The sequence below is a fragment of the Bacillus rossius genome, chromosome 5, assembly GCF_032445375.1.
Source record: "Bacillus rossius redtenbacheri isolate Brsri chromosome 5, Brsri_v3, whole genome shotgun sequence".
Lineage (NCBI taxonomy): Eukaryota > Metazoa > Arthropoda > Insecta > Phasmatodea > Bacillidae > Bacillus > Bacillus rossius.
The window spans coordinates 16804619-16825691 of record NC_086333.1 but is presented as its reverse complement, the minus strand read 5'-3'; the positions used below and the strand labels follow the sequence as shown (position 1 = coordinate 16825691).

Here is a 21073-nt window from a genome sequence, read left to right as displayed (position 1 = left end):
TGTTTGTGTTGTGTAAAGGCTGACTATGAATAAGAGATTTTGTTATGTTTTTGAAAAAAAAGTTTCTAAATAAGAAACTTCCCCAGACATTAAAAGAATAAATCAAAGAATATTTAATATGATAAATTATTCGTGAAATCATCAAGCAATTTGTTTTAAAACTTTCGAACATATAACATACCTCAAAAAATTTTCGCTAAAAAACATGTTCCTTAAAAATCGTTGACGAGTTATTTAATTTATTTTATTTCGAAACATCTGAGGTTTGCTAAAGCCAATAACTTTTAAATATTAGTGTTTTTTAGGCATTTGTAAGCCTCAAACCAGAGAGCCGCGGAACTTATAGAAAGGTGTTTTCCTAATGGACTTATAGGCGGTCAGACTACCCCGACAGCGAGGTGACGCGGCACATCTCTCGCCTTGGCACATCGGGGTCTCCATAGCGCAGGCAAACTCTGCACCCGGGGAATGAACTCTGCACATGCGCACACTTTTCACGGCCTAGACACGCACACTTGATGACAGTCATGTTGAGTAATTCACAAACACTAAAGTAAATTATAGGTACAGCATACCAGGAATGATGCAGTCAAAACACTGGACAGCAAAAGCAGATAAAAGCACGTGAAACACTACTGTTCACTACGATTATCAAACAAAGAATGAACTATGCTGGTCCTGACACAGGCTGATACATCCCAGCAAAGTGGTATCTGGGTGATGTAGCCTTGTAGCCATATAGCCTCGTAGTTGATTGAAGCCTTGTAGACTCGTAGTCTCGTAGCCTAGTAGCCTCGTAGACTTATAACTTTGTAGCCAAGTAGTCTTTTAGCCATGTAGTCTCGTAGCCAATTGGAGCCTTGTAGCATTGTAGACTGGTAATTTTGTAGCAATGTCACCTTGTAGAATTGTAAAACCGTAGCCATCTAACCTTTTAGCTTTGTAGTCATGTAGCCAAATGTCGTTGGGGCAGTAGGAGCCGTATCCTTTCGCGTATCCTGCGATCGATCGTATCATACTAACGGGGTCGTATCCTTCTAAGTTAATGTTAGTGTCAATGTAGATCCTTTTCATTTATTGCAATTAATGAAGACTGTAATAACTTATATTACTGATCGAATCGTATCCTTCCGATGGAATCATATCTTTCTGATGAGATCGTATACGTGTGTTGAGATCGTGTCTCTTTGATGAAATAGTATCCTACAAAATTGAATTTTCGTCCAAATGCGCATCCTTTTTGTTTAATGTGCTTAGTATATTTAATGTACTTCCAAATATGCTTCCTTAATTAAATGGTCTTCCAAATATGCTTCTCTTTTTTTAATGTGCTTCCAAATGTGTTTCCTTTCTTTGAATACTAGGCCTATCCTTTTTTTAATGTGGTATCAAATGTGCTACGTTTGTCAAATGTGCTTCTAAATGTGCTTCTCTTTTTAATGTGCTTCAAAATGTCCTTTTATTTTTATGTACTTTCAAATGTTTTTTCCATTATTTTTAATGTGCTTCCAATTGATCTTCCTTTTTTTTTTTTGATTGTGGTTCCAAATTACCTTCCTTTTTTATGTGCTTTCATTATATTGTGCTTCCTCTTTGAAGAATGTCCTTCCAAATGTGCTTCCTTTATTTAAGGTGCTTTTTTTTATAAATGGGCTAATATTTTGATGAATATGCATCGAGAAGTCTAAAACTCAAAACATGATTGGCCTTGTGGTTCGGGGACGACTATTCTATACGTCTGATATTGAGTATGACCTATTTAATATATTGGTCGAGTATCGACGAAATAAAATACATCTTGATTCGGAGATGCCTGTCATTGTACATGGACTGTTAAAATTTGCGCCCAGTATCGACCTCTTGGCTACTGAGTGGATGTGTCTGACCGCTTATTGGATGAGCTTTGCTACCAACTGGATGTTTCTTGCTATTGATTGGATATACCTGGTTATTCGACTAGCATGTATAAATGCCCTTAAAACACATGTTAAGACATGCAAAGGACTCACTTCACCTTCTAAGAAGGCTATAGAACAAATGTAGTAATTTCCTTGTTTTTACTTGTAGAATTTTTGTAATAAATATTTTATTTGTAATTTTGTTGCTTTTTCCTTGAAATAGTCACTTCAAAGTGAAAAATATATTTTTTTTCCCTAACACTTAATATTTTTTACATGGAGCAAATATCTATCAAAGGAAGGAAATTAATTTAATCAACTATTAAATTAATAAGTGATTTTGTTGATGAATTTTGGAATTTTTACCGCAACTCTACATTTATAATTACTGATTTTTAAAAGTCAGGAAAATAAAATGGTGGACATGGCATCATCCAAGATGGCCGCTGACCTCGTGATCATAGGGATCGAGAGGTGACCACACCCGAACACCACTGAATCCTTGTGATTAGCAAGTCACCACCAAGCCACCATTAAAAAAAGTAGTCTTATAAGAATAAATTAGGCCAGTATGCCCATTTTAAAATTACTTTCCATCCTCGATGAGCTGAGTTGAGGCATTACTCCACGGTTCCGAGGCAGCGTGTTCCTGAGTCGCGTCCAGGCCAGTGTCCAAGGAGGGGGGCGGAGTCTTCGCAGATCATTTCCCATATTTTAGGCGCATGGAGTTAGGTGCTAATAGCTTTCATTTCTACAGCAAAGAATTTGCTTGTCTGGACAATGTGTTGCAGCACAAACATCTGTGTAACAGTATACCCGACTTTATTTGTACATGCATGTAAGAAATTTTAGAATACATTTGCTCAGAAGGATAACTTGCAGAGTTATTAACAGACTTGCATTGGCGTTGGGTCTCGTCCTCTCAGTCTGCATGTCGGTACTGTTACCACCAGTTCTCTCAAGACTTGGATGCTCATACGCATTAAATGACTGCATGCGGCAGTAACAAAAGCCTAGCACCACATATTGTGTGCGAGGCATGTGGCAAGACTTTCGTGGGCGAATAATCTGGCAGCACTTAGGACTATCTCAGGGCTCTACCCTAGTGGCACCACCACCCAAAGGATAGCGCACAGTAATTGCTGGTCTGCTATTTTACTTTGGAAGAATTTTGATTAGGGAGGTGGGAGGCAGGGATATGATGCAGTCTAGGCCAGAGTAGCGCTTGCCCTGGACGCAATTCCCAATGCAGGACTAGCAGTGAGGTTAGGTTGTAATTGAGTGTGTCTTATAAATAAAACATATATCTAAAAGAAAGCTTACGTTTAATGTTACAGCATATGTTTAAACTACATGGTGTGTTTGACAGATTTTTGCGAGATGTAGTGGGTAAAATAGCAGAATCTGCTGCAGAGTTAGCTTGAAAGAGTTATTGCCAACATCATAGGCCTCTCTATGTGGAGTAGCCATAGTGTGCTAGCATATGTGTAAACTATGTGGTGTGTCTGGTAGTATTTTGGGCAGAACCATTGGGCGAGCCATCAGACGTGGCTGTTGGGTTATGTAGAAACAAAGATGGCCAACATTAGTATGCTAACTACATGGATTAAACATGGCGTGATAGCGTATGTGTAAACTTCTTGTTGTATTTGAAAACTTTCTGGGGAGAATCAGTGGATAAAATGGCAGGAAATGCTGCAGGGCTATGTAAACATATTGATGGTAAAGTTTCTATATCGTCTTAACGGGGCATGATATTGTTTGTGTAAATTACAAATTGTGTTTGACAGCTTTCCCGGAACAAAATGGGACGTGGCTGCATGTTTATATGGCCACATTGGTTGCCAACATTATATAACTGGCTATATGGGATAAATCTTGGTGGGCTGCTCTATGTGTAAACTGTATGGTGTGTGTGGCAGCTTTCCGGGGAGAAGCAGTGGACGAGCCGGCAGACGCGGCGGCTACAAGAGAATGAGGACATCGTGACTGCAAACATCACGGGGCTAACCACATGGAAATACTACGATGTGCGGGCAGTACTAGTAGACCTGGACCTCAACAGCTACGAGGGCGAAGATGTGCCCTACATCACTGTACGCACTTCCTGCGTCGGTCAGTCAAATCTCATATCTCATATCTCCTGCTGTTTCGTTTAATTTGTTTTTTATATTAAATGTATTATGGACCTTAGACTGATTAATATACAAAAAGTCTATTATTTAACTCTGTACTGCATTATATCAAACTATGGACACGAAATGATCGAATCAATCAATATTTAAAACGTGATTTTTTTCATTTATTTTGGAATTTTTTAAAATAATTTATGGGTAAATAATAACGGATTTAAAAGATGGTAAACAAAATTTAATAATCGACTTATTGGAGGTTGTTAAATAAGGAATTAATGATAATATTAGGACTTTCCACCGTATTAAATAAAATATTTTTTTCCCATGAAATAACAATTTTTTTTTTGCATTGAGAAAGTGTATAAACAAAGTTTAAAATCAAGAAAGTCAACCATTATTTTAATAAGCTTATTTATGATTTCTGTAAATTGACAAGAATTTGTAGGTTTACAAATACATAGTTTTACTATATCAACCAATAAAGCATCGGCAGCTTACATGAAACTGGTGTATGAGAAATTGAAGCCTATTTTAATGATTTTTTATCATGTCTTTATAAGTGGGTTTTACCTCAAATAAATTTTTTGCATCGGGTAAGTTTCGAACCAAGGATAGAATCGATCGCATCAATCATTACATCAATAGGTGATATTTTGATGATTTTTAGATGTTCTCCGCATTTATAGCTTAATCATTACAAATTTTCAAAATGGAGGGAAAACGAAATGGCGGACTTTTGGCATCATTCATGATGGCCGCTGGGGTCCCGACAATAGGCAAGAGCGGCGGACTTGTCCGAACATAGTCTAATCCAAACGATTGGTAAGCTACAAGTGAGTAAACCACCAAGCCATAGTCCAATAAGAATAACATTGTGCCCGAAAATAAATGTCATATCTATTAATATGTAAATCATAGTTTCATTGTAAAAACTCTCCACTAGTCAGAACATAATTAATAAATCCGTAAAACTTTGTTTAACAAATTCACGTTGATAATCGCAACTTAATTTTTGTAAGAGTGAATTTTAGCATTTCATATATAAAATGTAATATACGCATAGTATTTCCAACCAACTCACAGAAAACAGCCACCAGCGAGGGGACACAAACCGTGAAACAAATAAAACTAAACCTTCACAAAACTACGACGATGTCATACCAAGGCAATATATTACCTGTATAAAACCTTTCAGGCGTTTTACCCACAGGGAAGATAACAAATAATATTTTATGCAACAATGCAACAATACTAGAACACCTATGTATTCACTGAGATTGCTAAATCAAATGATGCTCGCTACCTCGAATGAACGTAGCAGTTCACACAAAATTCGGAATAAACAAGACATATATACATTACGGGAGACCGCAAATTCAATCTGCAAAGCTAAAAAAAGAAAATATGAGATTTGACAACCACTCAAGACTCGTATCTGTTTATAAAAATGATTTTAGAACACTTTGGGGCTAGTAAAGTAGTTATGTTCCCGGATTTCACTTTTAAAATTTATTGTTTAGGATAGTGAAAATGACTGAAACAGATGTTTCCATAATATATATTTTTTTCACTTGAAACGCTTGTTACAGATCCTCGAAGGCTCTCAATCTCTTACATTAAATCTCTATATTAATTATTCCGGCGTCTGATTTTATGCTTACCGCTTAATTTCATAATTATTGTCGTATGCATGAAGAGAAGACTGTGTGCCACTTTAGAGCCAGCGATCGTCCCACTTATCATCACGTCAAACTAACTCAGATACACCTTTGACTATAAGAGACCCCGCTTAAAATGTAAATGTAAACGAATGAAACCTCTCGAACGAGTGTTTTAAAATTAATTATATCGTATGAAACATAAAGTGTATTTCTCTAAAACCCCACGCAACAGACAGGCCATGCAGACACGCTTGCTTAGAGTGCAAACAACATTTCTGGAAGGGTGAGGAAAAGGGAAATGAATTCTACCAATATGGAAGAGAGTCAGGCATTATCCATCGCCCACATTTCGGGGTTAACAAAGCCACACTTTACATAAAGAACGCAGAGCGTGTTCTTATCCTGCATATCCCATTCAAGGTGGAACATATTTGCACATAGAACGCGTTTTTAATATTGAAACGGTACTTAAATTATCTTGGCAAATCTTCACAAACTAGGGAAAAAAATAAAACTTATAAAGAAATAATTTTTTCAGTTTAAAATAAAAATATTTTCGTACACAAACAAATATGCATCCCTAAAATATCTAGGAACTAGATATATAATTGTGAGAGACTAAAGAAGAACATTTTGACTAGAAGTCAGATGTAATACAAAAAAACTTACATAATTACATAAAATAAATAAAAATCGTTCCACAACAAACAACTTAAAATAAATGCATGCACCTATCATTCCACAGGCTATCAAAAAACATACCACGAGTAAAATTTTAATAATGCGAAGTGATTTCTGTAATTTTGAAGACCGTATTCCCTGCTAAAACCCTTATGACACACGAGTACATCCAACACGTGTCCACACTTTGTGATATCTCTAAATTGACGCCTCGGGAATCGAAAATGAGGCACATGAGTTTTTCAACAAAACGTATTGTAAAATTGCCCACAAAACCAAACTTCGTACTGTTTGCAAATTGACGAGAATATAAAAAATTGTAAAAATAAAAAATCAACCTTTTACTTTTTAATTTAGAGATGAACAATTTTAATTGACATGTAATGAGAGTATCCTAGTAAAATCTTTTAAAGATTACAGAAACAAAATTATGAAAAATGGTATAAAAATATTTTTTTTCCATCTATTACTACAACATCTTAAGCCACAATTCTCATGAGCACACTGACACATTACAATGAATATAAGCCTTAGTAAAATTATGTTGACTAAACATAATAATAAAAATATTTCAAAATTTGTCTACAGAAAAATTAATTTACTTTCCAGCATTCCTCTAATATTCCCAAGTATGAAAGAAATTGACCTTAGTATTGACAGAAATTAATTTGATTTAAGACAACATTAGTACAATTGATGGGATGCATCGGTGTTTCGGCATGCATTATTATAACCATTTAAAAAATACTATTTATAAGTACATAAATTGTTACAACCTTCTTGAAATATATTTTCGACAACAAATTTTGTTATTTATGAAAAAGTTTAACAATTAAAAATAAAACCCTTATACCCCTGATAGGCGAAGAATTTGTGAAACAATGATTTAGTGCGGTATCTTTTCGTTAATATAGAAACGAGTAGCTGCAAATTAAAAAGTTAATTACAAATTAATCTATGTATATAAAATAGAATGTTAGTATTTATGAAGTTGATAATCTGACACCATTTTACCGTTCGCTATCAAAGTTAGCACATTGAAGTGTGGTTTTCATGGAGAATGTTTTTATCCATCCATTTTTTGTAACTCGCCGCTAGATGGCGCTGCAGCGCATCAACATATTTATAACGTTCAACCGATCACCATAAAAATTGTTATATATAGATATTTGAACAATGAGAATATTTTCTCGGCATACATTTTATAATAACTCGCCACAAGATTTCGCTGCAGCGCAGCGCATCAAATTTTATTCGGTTAAACGGATCGCCATGAAAATTGGTATATGGTGAATTCAATTACAACAAGTAGTGATCGTGACTGTGATAAGTATTTGATGAGTGAATTTAAAATGGAATACCATTTCAAACCCTTCATAGATTCTAAATTACATAAAAAATATCCATTTTAGATATATAGAGATAAATAGCCTAAATAAACACTGTCAGGACAACGTCTGCTGGGTACTGCTAGTATATATATATAAATATATATATTTATTTATTTATTTATTTATTTATTTATTTATTTATATATGTATATATATTTATATATATTTATATATATTTATATATCGATGGTTGTATGTATGTTTCCTATTGATTCCAAAACGACTGGACCGATTAAGATAAAATTTGCAGGCAATCTTCAGATAAGCCCAGTGGCTGATCCTGTGATGTTTGCTGGCGATCAGATCAAAAAACATTTTTTGTCAAATATGTGTCATTTTTTTTTAAAACAAATTAATACAATTTAGATTTTTTTTTAGATTTTTGAACATTCACAATTAAAAGAGATATTAGGGTTGTATAATTTATTTTTATTAAAACAAAAATTAAATAAATATATTTCCAGAAGATTGTGGAATGTTTTAGGTAAAAAACAGCAATAATTTCAAGATTTTATTGCCATTTGTACTGGTAACTATCTCATACGACTCGCGTGCCACCATAAATTCTACTTTAAGGGTTGGTGTTATCGAAATCTCACCTAGATTGTGACCAACGTTGTGTTTCGAAGATCAAGTGTGCAAAATTTCATCGAGATCAGATCATTGGTTTAGGGATGCATAGAGAACAAACATACAAACTTTCATTTTTATTTATATAGATATATGGATGCATTTTTCCGCTTAACAGATTTGATTTGTATGTGTACATTCGCATTTTCATTCGATTGTAAGGGTTTTATACGCGAGAAAATCACATTCAAACCGGTCAATCGGAAAATTCCATGGCCGATTTGTTTTCATTTGCGCGTGTAAATTCGCATTTTCATTCGTACATAATTGTATCTGTTCCACGGTTACAGTTTATAAAAATTCCACTAAGAAAAAGGCAGTTATTGGTAAAAAAAACACATAATCAAAGAAAATATTTTTTTTCAAAAAAATTGGAAAAGGAATTTAATTTTTTGTAATTTTATGTTATCATATATATGTTCACAAATTCACAAAAATATTTCGGAAACATGTTGCTTTTCCTATACATTTCATAAAAGAACGTTCGATTAAGTTCATAATGTTAATTTATTTCATTTTTAACAGTAGCTGAAACAATTTTTTATTTGTAATGAATGTATTAAAATGTTAAATCATTTGAGTAAACAAAGTCTTATTCCCAAAAATATGCAAGAACTGTATTTTATTTCCAAACTGAATGAACTAATTGACACCCATACACCATACACATTGAAAATTCAGTAATCGATAAATCAACACAATGGAAAATCATTTATTTTTGGAAATGATGAAGTTAAAACTATTACAAAAACACATTACCTTGAGTTTTTGTTTGACCATTTTAAATGTAATATATTTTATAACATTCCCACATAGTGAAGGTACGAATTTTAAAAAGTTCTCGCAGTAAGGAAAATTGATTTAAAACATTGTTATACGCATACGCCGTTTTTGTTTATGCTGTTTGTCATGAAGAACATCAATAAAAGACAACAACTATGAACACATAAACACAAGGAGAAGAAGTTTATTAATCTGATGTCAAATGTTACATAAAGTTGATGGGGTAAATTTTTGTTATTGGTTTATTTACATAATTTAACCTGTCATATTCAAGGCCATATTAATTTTTTATCATAAAATTAATGAATATAATTTTTTAAGTATTAAAAAATTAAAAATTGATTAAAAATAATATTTGAGATATATATTCAATATTAAAGTAAATTTAAAATATCAAAAATTTATTGCATTGCATTATATTTAATTTTACACAAAGTTTACATTATACCTTTATACTTCTGACTGCTGCCCAATAGACTTTTCCTATTTTTTTTCTTTTCTATGTCGTCATAGTTTCCGATACCTAATAATAGTACCTACAGCAAAAAGAGTAGTTTTTATTTAATTTACTTAGTTAAACGTCAGCCCTTTATTTTTCTTTAAAAATAAATAATTTTGAGTTCTTGTTTGATTTTCTTCATATTTTTATTTCTACTTTGCAGTGCCCGAGGAAGTCGAGTACTACATCCATAGCTCTGATGTACAGTCCAACAGCTTTCAAGTGACATGGCTTGTAAGTATGCCTTTTACATTTCCGTTTTAACTTTTTAACTCTTTTTCTTCAGTTGACAAAATATTTAGTATCAAATAAAGTTATTGATATTTTTTGTTATCGGTTATTTACAAAATATATTATTAGTTCATTCATATCTGTTTTGATACCTGACGAGAGATAAGACTATCAATACTTATAATAAAACCGATCGAGGCAAAATTATTGAATAATGGGTCAAATAAACAAAAACTATTGGAAGTAGATATATAGAGGTCTTAGAACAAAATAAGATAGTTATTAATTGTTTTTTTCCTTTTTGTTTGTATGTTTGTTGTGCACTCTCCAATTTATTAATGTTACTTATACATAAAACTTGTACTGTAGTGGATGAACAAAAACCTGACTTTACCACTATGCGTCTCTTTACCAGAAACTTAGGGTAAAATGACTCATTTAGTTTAGCAATATTACGGATAACAAAATTTGGGAGAAAGACTTCGTCAAAATTATGCTGGACATGTAATTGAGTTACGTAATAATATATTAAAGTGGTCATATATTCAATTAGGTCCTGCTACTGGACTCAGAGTGAGGGGCCCGGTGCCGATCCACCATCTTGGATTGTGAAATCACGGCGGCCATCTTGAATGACCTTTAATTTGACATTTGACCTTTATATTAAACTTTGGAATTTACCTTTATCTTGACATTGAACTTTGAACTTTACCTTTACCTAGATATTAACCTTAACCCAAGAAGTCACTTGGATCCACCATCTTTGATTCCGCCATTTTGTTTGGCAGCCATTTTGTTTCCTAGAATATTCCGCCATATTAAATTTTAAAACATTACATTTTTGGTAACGGTCTCCATCTTGTATTCTAGAATGTTGCACTTTTCGTTATGACCACCATCTTTAAAATACATAAATATTATTAAAAATATATAATTTTTTAAATATATAAAAAACTATATAATAAAATTTTTTAAAAACTTCTGTTATTTTGAAATAATGATGTCACATCCGCCATCTTGAAAATTCGAAATTAATATTTAAAATATTGGACAAAAAATTTAAATATTATACCAAACTTTAAATATACTTTTAATAAAATTTAATTTAAAAACACTATTTCATAGAAGAACTCTGATCCTTGGTTCATCCCCCATGAGGACAAAATAAAAATGATGGTCAATCATACATCCACATAGGCCACCGAAAACTGACCTCCCATTACTAATACCCATGTATATATTGTGGCAGCTAGTATGATATCACATCCACTATCTTGTTATTGTCTACTGGAGGCTGCCATCTTAAATAATGACATCACAGTCGCCATCTTGGTTTCGTCTGTTGGAGGCAGATATCTTTATTTTCAGTACTTGCTACCAGGAGCGCAAGTGTCACATCGTCTGCCAGAGTACGCAGCTGCAATATTGGTTTAATTTTAACCCACTATAGTACATAAATATGTATTGCCCAGTAGTCCACCATCTTATCAGTCATCTTGACCACAATCTTGGAAATTCATATGTATTTATCTAGAAATTCGGGAAAAATATTAAAATTCATACCAATTATCACTTATTATGTACTGATTGATTCCATCTATTCAAGTCCTAATTTAGATATTTTACCAGTGGAAAAAGTTTAATTTAATGTGAAAAGAAATTATTCAATAATTATGGTAGAAAAGTCAAAAAAGAGGATTAAAATACAATACTTTCAGCATCCCGTAAGCGGATTAACACATTTTGGCAGCCATATTAAAATACTGTATTTATTTAGCTAGAAATTCGGGGAAAACACCAAAATTCATCACAAAAATCACTAATTACCTTACTGATTAAATTTATAGGTTAATGTCTATGCTTCGATCTTTAGTCAAAGCTGAAATGGTAATTTGATTGAATATAAAATACATTTTTATAAAAGAGAAATAAAAAAAATGTCACAAGTTATTTAACAAATAATATATTTATTATCTAATTTATATTCTACTATAAGAACAAAAACAAAAATAGTACAAGTCTTCTTCATTTCTAGAGTCATCTTAGAGTGGGAAACGTGTCCTATGCATACCTTGGCTTGTATTATTCATAGCATCTCCACATGACAGTTGATTTCCAAACTGCACAGAGTTCTCGGTTTCGTTAAAAGGACAGTGATATTTTTCATGATGCTACGCGCTGAACATATGAACAAAATTCATTCCACCGAAAATACAGATTGGTCCCGAAAAATGCACAACCAATCCATCACAATTCCTTACATAGCGTATAAACTAAGTACAATATATGTTCAATGATATTTAATGCCATCACAGTTATTATTACAATCCTGTACTATGTAATCACGAATTTTCAAGTTTTTGATGTTGTCACATTACGTACAGTTCGATAATGGAACACCTTTAGTTGCTGCGTTCTTTGTTAATGTCACTGGCACTGTTGACAACTATTGTCCTTCTCCTGACGACACTTCCGGCATTAAAATCTCCTACTTCACTTGAACAGTAGGTGCAACTGTTGACACTGTTGCCAACTTGATCTGCGTCGTCGCCGCCGTCGTCAATATCGGGATCTCTGGAATTGTCAGGAACGTTCAACGTTGCCATCGAGATATGCACTGTTGATGATAAAACTTTTATCGAGGCTGTCGTTATAGATGGTAAATAAATCATTAAGTTCTTAAGAATTGACGATTACGAGACTTATGCACCAGACTAGCCACACAAACATACCTTTAAGTTATAAAAGGGGTGGATATTAGAAGTATAGGAATATATGTCCGGCGGTAGGGTCCAGGGTGTGGTGCCTGTGGTGCCTACCACCATCTTGGACTGTGGCGTCACGGCGGCCATCTTAGTTGAACTTGACCTTAAAAATTTGTCAAAAATGACTCACAATACCTCAAAATCCTATAGTCATCCCAATTTCGAGGGAAAAATTTCCTTTCTCAAGAAAATTTTCATTGTATTCTTAAAAAAATTCAAATTTCGAAATTCGAAATGCCTCAAAAAACTTTTTCCTGAGAAAAAAAATTCCTAAAATTTGTTTAAGTCTTCTAAAAGCAAGCCATCCTAAGCCGTTGAGATCAGGACCTTGACCTCGGCTGCCATCGTTACAATTTCAATTACGTCCTGAAAATACGTTATTTTTATGCTAACAAATAAAAATAATTATAAAAAAATTTTCAAAATAAATTTTTAAATGTCCGTTCACCTATTTCGGATACATATTGATGTAACCGTTTCAATATTTTTCAGCCACCATCTTAAAAATTAATATTTTTATATGCTAGAAAATAAAAAAATAAACTTTAAAAAATATATATAATAGTTAAAAGTTTTATATAAGAAAGCACTAACGTCATGTAGCCTTTGGTTCGAAACAGGTGAGGTCATTAGAATGAAAAATGGTGGAGAATTTTTCCTCCATGGAAGCCAATTACTCCCCAGCCCTAATGCCGAGGCAGATATGCACATTTGGAAGCACATTTGACAAAAAGGAAGCACATTTGAAAGCAGATTCAAAAAAAGGAAGTAAAATTGTAAGCACATATTCAAAAAGAGAAACCACATTGAGAAGCACATTCGACCAAAAGGAAGCACATTTGGACACACACTCGTAAAAAAGGAAGCACATTTTGAAGCACACAAAAACACGCATTTTTACGACAAACTTGGAAGGATACGATATCTTCACATGGATACGATCTCGTCATAGGTATTCAAACTCATTACAGAAATACTATATCATCAGTATGATACGATAATACAGGCATGACTACATACATTTAACAAAAACATTATGTACATTTTCACGAATATTCAACTCAGTAAGATGCGGTATTTAATTTACGGTAGACTCAAATGCGTTCAAATTTTTTTGACTCCAATGGTCTTTGGCTCCAAAATTAATTTTATCTGTCATCGAGTCCAAAAGTTTTTGGCTCCAACAGTTTTGGCTCAAATTGTTGTTGGCTCCAATTGTCGTCGGCTTCAGGTGTCTTTGGCGTAACTGTTACAGCACCATTTGTCTACAAGGTGACTAGGTTACCGAGCTAAAAGAACACAAGCCTACGAGGCTTCATGGTTAAATGTTTACATGGCTACAGGACTGCAATAATACGAGACCACGAGGAGTTTTCTAGGTTCGTAGATTAGTAGTTTCGTTGTCTTGTCGTCGTGTAGCCTCGTAATCTCGTAGCATTTGTTGCCATGTCACCTAGTTTCCTTCCAGCTTTGTAGGCTCATAGACTTGTATATCTTCATAGTCAAAGGGCCTGTAGCCATGTAGTTTCGTAGCTTGTTGCCACCAGTGGCGTAGCCAGGATTTGTGTATGGGGGGTGTTAAGAAGCATGCCCCCCCCCCCGTATTACAGCATGGGTGGGGGGTCCTCCCCCGGGAAAATTTGGATTTTAAGGTGTAAAATAGTGCTATTTTAGCAGTTTTCGGTACTTAAATTTAAATATTGTAATGGTAAAAATTTTATTAATTTTAATATGAAATTTGTTTGAGTGATAAATAAGAAATTAATTAATGATTTGGTGCTAAGGGGGGGGGGGGTTGAACCCCTACCCCCCCCCCCCCCCTGGCTACGCCCCTGGTTGCCACGAGCCTCGTATTCTCGTAGCTAGTTAGAACCTCTTAGACTCGTAATTTCATAGTCATGTTGCCTCAGAATATTGTAGTACTATATTCTCATAGTCTCGCAGCCTCGTGGTCTTGTAGTCTTACAAGTTAGTAGCAATTCGTCGTGTAGCCAAATGTTGCTGGAGCAGTTAAACCTATGACAGCTGGAACAATCACTTTTAGAGCCAAAGACTGTAGGAGGTAATGACATTTGGAGCCAAAGTATTTTTTTGCCAAAGACTTTTGGAGTCAAAGACATTAGTAGAAAAAGACAATTGGAGCCAAAGACATTAGTATAAAAAGACAATTGGAGCCATAGAAATTTGGAGGCATTGTAACTTATTCTAAATTGACGATCGCATCTTATTGAGTTAAATAGACGTAAAAATGAACATCATTTTCGTTAAATGTACTAATAAAGCCTGATGAATTCGTATCCATGTGGAGAGATTGTATCCGTGTGACGAGATCATATCCATGTGAAGAGATCGTAACTTACAAATGTACCTTTTTCGTTAAAAGTTCTTTCTTTTTTTAATGTGCTTCCAAATATACTCCCTTTTTGTCAAATGTCCTTTCAAATGTGTTTCCTTTATTATAATGAGCTTCCAAATTTGGGTCCGGTTGTCTAGTGTGCTTTATATGTACTTATTTTTTTAATGTTTCTAAATGTGCTTACTTTTTTATGTTTTTACAAATTTGCTTCCTTTATTCGAATATGCTACTTTTTGAAGAATTTTCTTTCTTTTTAGAATGTGCTTCCTTTTTTAATGTGATTCCAAATGTTCCTTTTATATGAATGTGCTATCAAAGGTACTTCCTTCTCGTTGATTCTGCTTTCTATTGTGCTTACTATTTTTATCGTGCTTCCAATGTGCTTCCTTTTTGCTGATTGTTCTTTAATATGCGTTTGTTTTTTTGTTATTGTGCATCCGATTGTACTTCCTTTTTGTAGATTGTGGTTCCAATTGTGCTTCTTTTTCCTTTATTGTGCCTCCAAATGTGATTCCTTTCTTTAATTGTGCATCCGGTTGTGCTTACTTTTTTAATTGTGCTTCCTTTTCGTTGATTGTGCTTTAAATATTTGTCTTTTTTAAATGGCTTTTTTTAATGTGGTTTATTTTTATTATGTGCTTATGAATGAGCATCGATAAGTCTCAACTCAGTACATGATTGGACTCGTGGTAGGGAGACGACTGGTCTATACGCCTGACACTGAACATGAATTGATTTAACTGTTGGGCACATATCGACGAATAAAAACGCTTGGTTCATAGACGTGTGGTTTATACATCCAACATTGTAAATTACCTGGCCTCGTGGTTTGGAGGTGCTTGGCCTTTGCCTCATGTTTTTTTTTTCAGTACCTGTTTAAAAGGGTCGCCTAGTATCGACGAAAAATAACTCTTAGCTACTGACTGGTTGTGTTTGACCACCCACTGATTCATCTGGCTAACAATTGGATGTGGCTTGCCACCTAGTGAACATGCACTCCTATCCACTGAACAGATGTGCCTGGCCACCGACTGGATGTATCTTACCACCATCTTTACGTGTTAGCCTGACAAACCGACTGGATATACTTGGCCAACAACTAGATGTACCTGGCGACCGACTGGACGTGGCTGGTTAATTGATTTTCTTGTGGATAAGTCCGAAAACACATGTCAAGGCATGCAAAGGACTAGCTACTTCTTTTAAGACGATTCTAAATATCGAGAAACGCTTGTAATTTATTTATTGTACTTGTAGAATTTTGTAGTAATATAAATGTATTTTTTAACCTGTTTTTCGGTAATTTTAATACAATTTTATTTTATAGCATCAAGCAAGTATTAAACCAAGGACGGATATCGTGCAAATCAACCGTTTTTTATCACAAGTAACGATGTCATTTTTTTATATTTTCCCCCCAATTTATAGCTTAAAATTTAGAGAATTACTTGGTAGCGGCCAAGATGGCCAGTAAGATAGCGGGCGCCCTGGCAATAAATGATTATTGCAATCTAGCAGATAAAAATTAAACTAATGTGGCGAAAGCGTCTTTTAGCAGACGAAAACAGTATGTCAGGTACAAGATGGTGGCCTACAGCAGACGAAATAAGATGGACGTAATAATGTCATACTAACTGAAAGTAATATCTGCCTCGGAATTAGTGATGGGAGTTTTTCTCCCGTTGGCTTCCACTTAGGAAGAATCAGTCGCATTAGAATAACCACACTGGTTTAGAACCGAAGGCTACATGACGTAAGAGCGGTTTATATAAAATTGTAAGCTAGTAAATAATTGTTATTAATTTAAAATTTTTTTGCCTATTTTCTGTCATGAAAAATACAGTATTTAAGATGGCCACCGTGAACAATTTGTAACTGTTAAGTCATCATCCAAAATGGTGGTAAGTTTCTATCGAAAAATTATAATTTCATTTTCCTTATTAATTTAAAAAAATCGCGATTTTATAGCTTAAAATTAACGGATTTAAAGATGGCAGAAGTAACTAAAATGGTAACTATGGCAGCCGAGGTTCAAGTTCTTGATCTCAGTGGCTTAGAACGGAATTACTTTAGGAGTCTTAAGCCGCTTTTAGGAAGGCAAATGTCTATAGGGCATTCCGGATTTCAAATTTTTGAATTTTTGGAAATAAAACGGAAATTTTTCCCTCAAAACGGGAATTTTTCCCACGAAATAGGAAACTTTCTAGAACTTTAAGATTTTATTAGTCATTTTTGAGGAAATTTGAAGGTCAAAGTCATTTAAGATGGCAGCCGTTACGTCACAATCCAAGGTGGACCTGCCTGGACATATATTCCTATACCACTGATATAATATTAAAAAAGTTATGGAAACCACTAAAACCTTATTGGCAAGATAAACTTAAATTCAATGTAAATAAAAGTTTATTATGAATGTTATGGTTTGCACATTTGCGGTAAACAGGAATGAGTTTGTTTTTATGTGGTTAACGGATATTGCCATATACTATACTAAATCACGTATTCAGAATTTTCACATATATCCCTGTGTGAAAGAGGAAATGAGTTAAAATTTTATTTAAGTGATAAGAAGCATAACTAAATATCAACAAGTATACGAGATAAGAAATTTGATAACTACATTTCAAATTAATTTGCAATTGTTTCGAACATTTACATTAGTGTAACTGTAATAATGTGAAATAACTTAATTATGTAGACATAGATATGATAATAACAATTAAAATTGTTAGGATAAACGATGGCATAATCTTAATTAAACTGAATTATATAGATTTTTTTTTTTAAATTTTAAATTTGGCTAATTCATCAACTGGAAATGATGTGAGACTTCATCAAAGTAAAAAATATCTCCGAACACACTAAATTAGGAATTAGAAAATTATTTATTTAATTTATACCATAACTTTAAAAGGCTTACACATAATTTTATAAAATCATTTTATAACGGTTTTGTTATGAAATAAATATTTTATACAACATGACAGTTTAATGTGTATATTCCTTGAGTGAAAAAAGTGGTGTGTTTATTAGCTAGTTCAATAATAAAACTAAATATGAAATGCACTTTTTCATCATAGAAGAATACTTGATAGGCAAGGCCAAATTATTTTATAGCTATTACACATTAAAAATCATTTTCATGAAATTTCACTCGAACTATTTTAGGGCAGTACATTATAAATGTATAAAAGAATTTTATAAAACCTGCATTTTATTAATATCTCAGTGGTTAGATTTTAAACTTCCATTTCCCAATGTCCCCTTTATCTTTGCATATATTTATTTATTTACACATTGATAACATTTGCTTTAGAGTTTAAATTAGGGTAGTGATTAATAGCAAGTATGAAGTTAGGACTTTGATATGGGAGATCTTTATTTTATAATATTTAGTGTTTTGTTCAACATTGTTTCTTACTTAGCCCTTACTGTCTTACTTTTCGTTTTTCTTTGCTTTGTTTACTGTCGCTTTTAGAGTCTAAGAGTGATATTTTCTTCTTTTATAATTGTTTGTAGTAAGAGTTTTCTTGTTTCAGCAATGGTAAAAAATATAATTAATTTTCATGGAATTTTATAAGAATGATGTTGGAATAAAAGCTACGTACCTTGTATTTTTTAGATTTGTAAGGATTGGTACTACAGAACTGCCACTGTCTTATACAAAAACCTGCACTAGATAAGAAAAGTGAAATAATTTCCTGATGCATGAAAATAATTTCCTGATAAAATTAAAATATTTACTCTGATATATAGGCCTATATATAAATATATATATATATATATCGTCGATATACTGCCAAAAATGACCAAGTCAATAATGAGCTAGAATGAAATAAATCTACCAACTTGCTGCAAAAGTTCATATCTTCAAAAGGAGATAGACTTTGCTCCAGAACCTGCAGATTTGGACTCTGAAGAATTAAGATTTAACTAAATATGAAAATAAGTGAACAAATATAGTGATGGAAAGTCATAATTGGCTTGCAAAAGTGTCAGTACACGTCTTTGTTCAACTTATTCTGTTTGCTTAGTTGTTTTTTTTTTTTATTTTGTTTGCACTTGAGTACTCTCATACTTAAGATAATGGACATGATTTCAAGTTATTTTACTGGTTTGGTATGAAAACTCTACAGAAAAAAAGGAATAAATGGACAAATCGATAACTCAATGTTAAAGAAAGTGAAGTAATTTTGTGATGAAACGTAATTATAGTTTTGCAGACGTAACAGAACGTCTCTGTTTGTTCAATTTATTCAGTTGATTTAGTTAAGCGTTATTTTATTAGTATTCCTCTTGAGTATAATTATGCTAAAAGGAATGGATAAGGCCAAGTAATTGCATGGTTATCTTTAAAAAAAAAGGTAAAGGTATATTGTTTTTAATCATAACTTATCTTATGTTATGAAGTAAAGTTGCATTTTACTAGCGGGATTCGTTCATCTTTAAGTAATTAACCATTTATGACTTCAACGGAAACATTTATGTTGATAGGTGTATAGGTAAAAAGTGACCAAGTTACTTTCTTTTACAAATGTGGCCATGACCAAGTTACAATACTGTTCACAATAATTACATATACCTAACATTAACGTTTAATTACACACGAACATTGAGTTTTAACACTGTATGGGATAAATAATTAGTTAAAACCAAATAAATCGTAACGCCGTATTTTTTGTTGGCATCATAATCTTTAATTGCCATTTCCCACAAACTAAAATTTTGGCTTGGTCACTTTTGGCAGTATACCAAAATAAATATATATTTTTTTTTAAATCACAGAATTCGTGGTGTGTCCTCAAATATCTACCGTCCTCACTTTGTTTTCAAATTTTAATTTTTTTTTTCTTTTTCATTTTTCTCCTGGTGGTAGACTCCGAGACAACGTGTTTTTATACACAATGTGTAAAGTTTTAATGGCATCTACTAAAATATTCCATATGATCTTAGAACATATAGGCCTAGAGCCTAACTGCCCCGGAAGTGGCCGAAGGGTGCCGAAGGGTGCCGAAGAGGTCGAGTCGCGCCGCTCGCTTGCCCTCCAGATTATACGCGAGGCGCGCGCCTCTCCTCTCCTCTCCTCGCCACCAGTGGGCGTACACGCATTTGACCACGTGGAACTCATTCCTGTGGAAAACCCGCGCCACTTCTCCTCGCCTCGCTTCGCGCCAGTGGGCGACACCTGAACTCCTCTCCGCTCGTAGGCTGTTGTCGGCCGGTCCTTATAAACCCACCGCAAGGGCCCGCCGAACTGTCGGGTAGTCCACGTGGCGCAACCAGAGCGACGGCTGGAACTTCCACTGCATCTTCCACGTGAGATGCTGGCGCACTTGCCGGACAAGAGGCGGGGCTAGCGGGAATATAACTCCCCCACCCTGGCCCAACACCTATAACGGTCGCGCAGCAGATAACAGCCGCGAGAATGCGGATTTTCCTAAGGGCACTTGGTGACTATTGGGGTCTTCTAGTCTGCTGGGTCCCGTCGCCCATCGCAGGGGATGTATATGAGTGGTGGGGATGAGGTTTTTCCCGAGAAAAATGCTATGAGTCAAATGTGTTCAGGCAGACCGACTGTCTTGGATTGCCTCACGACACAAGAATTATTTGTCAGTTTTTAAAGGCAACGCTTTTAGCAAAACTTTTACTTCACTTAGTTTAAGATAGATGTATCATGAAAGTTTGACAGCAAGAAAAAGAAGTCTTTTGGTGATTTTAAGAAGTTATGATTCATTTAGAGCCACTTAAAGCACATATTGAAAAGGGATAACAATTTATTATAGTCACAAGTCTATATAGGATGGGTGCAGTTATTGCAATAAAGAAGATGGACAAGATTTGCTTATTGCATTAGTTTTAAGAACATATCGGAAACTGAACCTAAACGTAAAGGTTATTAAATAAAGAAGGTCTGCTGTAGGTAATGAAAGTAGTGAGTGTAAGAATAACGTGTTTGGAAGTAATTTTACAATTTAAATTGTATCTCGAGGCTTTCTTTACTGTTTTTGAAGAAAATAAACCTTAGTCGGGAGAGTTTTCACAT

The 21073-nt window shown here is 33.9% G+C and overlaps 1 protein-coding gene across 1 annotated transcript in view; it reads left to right on the top strand.

Annotated features, from left to right (window-relative positions):
* Positions 1 to 21073, top strand: part of LOC134531616 (tenascin-R-like) — a 148749-nt gene that overhangs the window by 82826 nt on the left and 44850 nt on the right. The window contains exons 8-9 of the mRNA XM_063367370.1: positions 3821 to 4013; positions 9842 to 9912. Coding sequence (XP_063223440.1) covers positions 3821 to 4013; positions 9842 to 9912 — 264 coding nt within the window. The remainder of the gene's footprint in view (positions 1 to 3820; positions 4014 to 9841; positions 9913 to 21073) is intronic.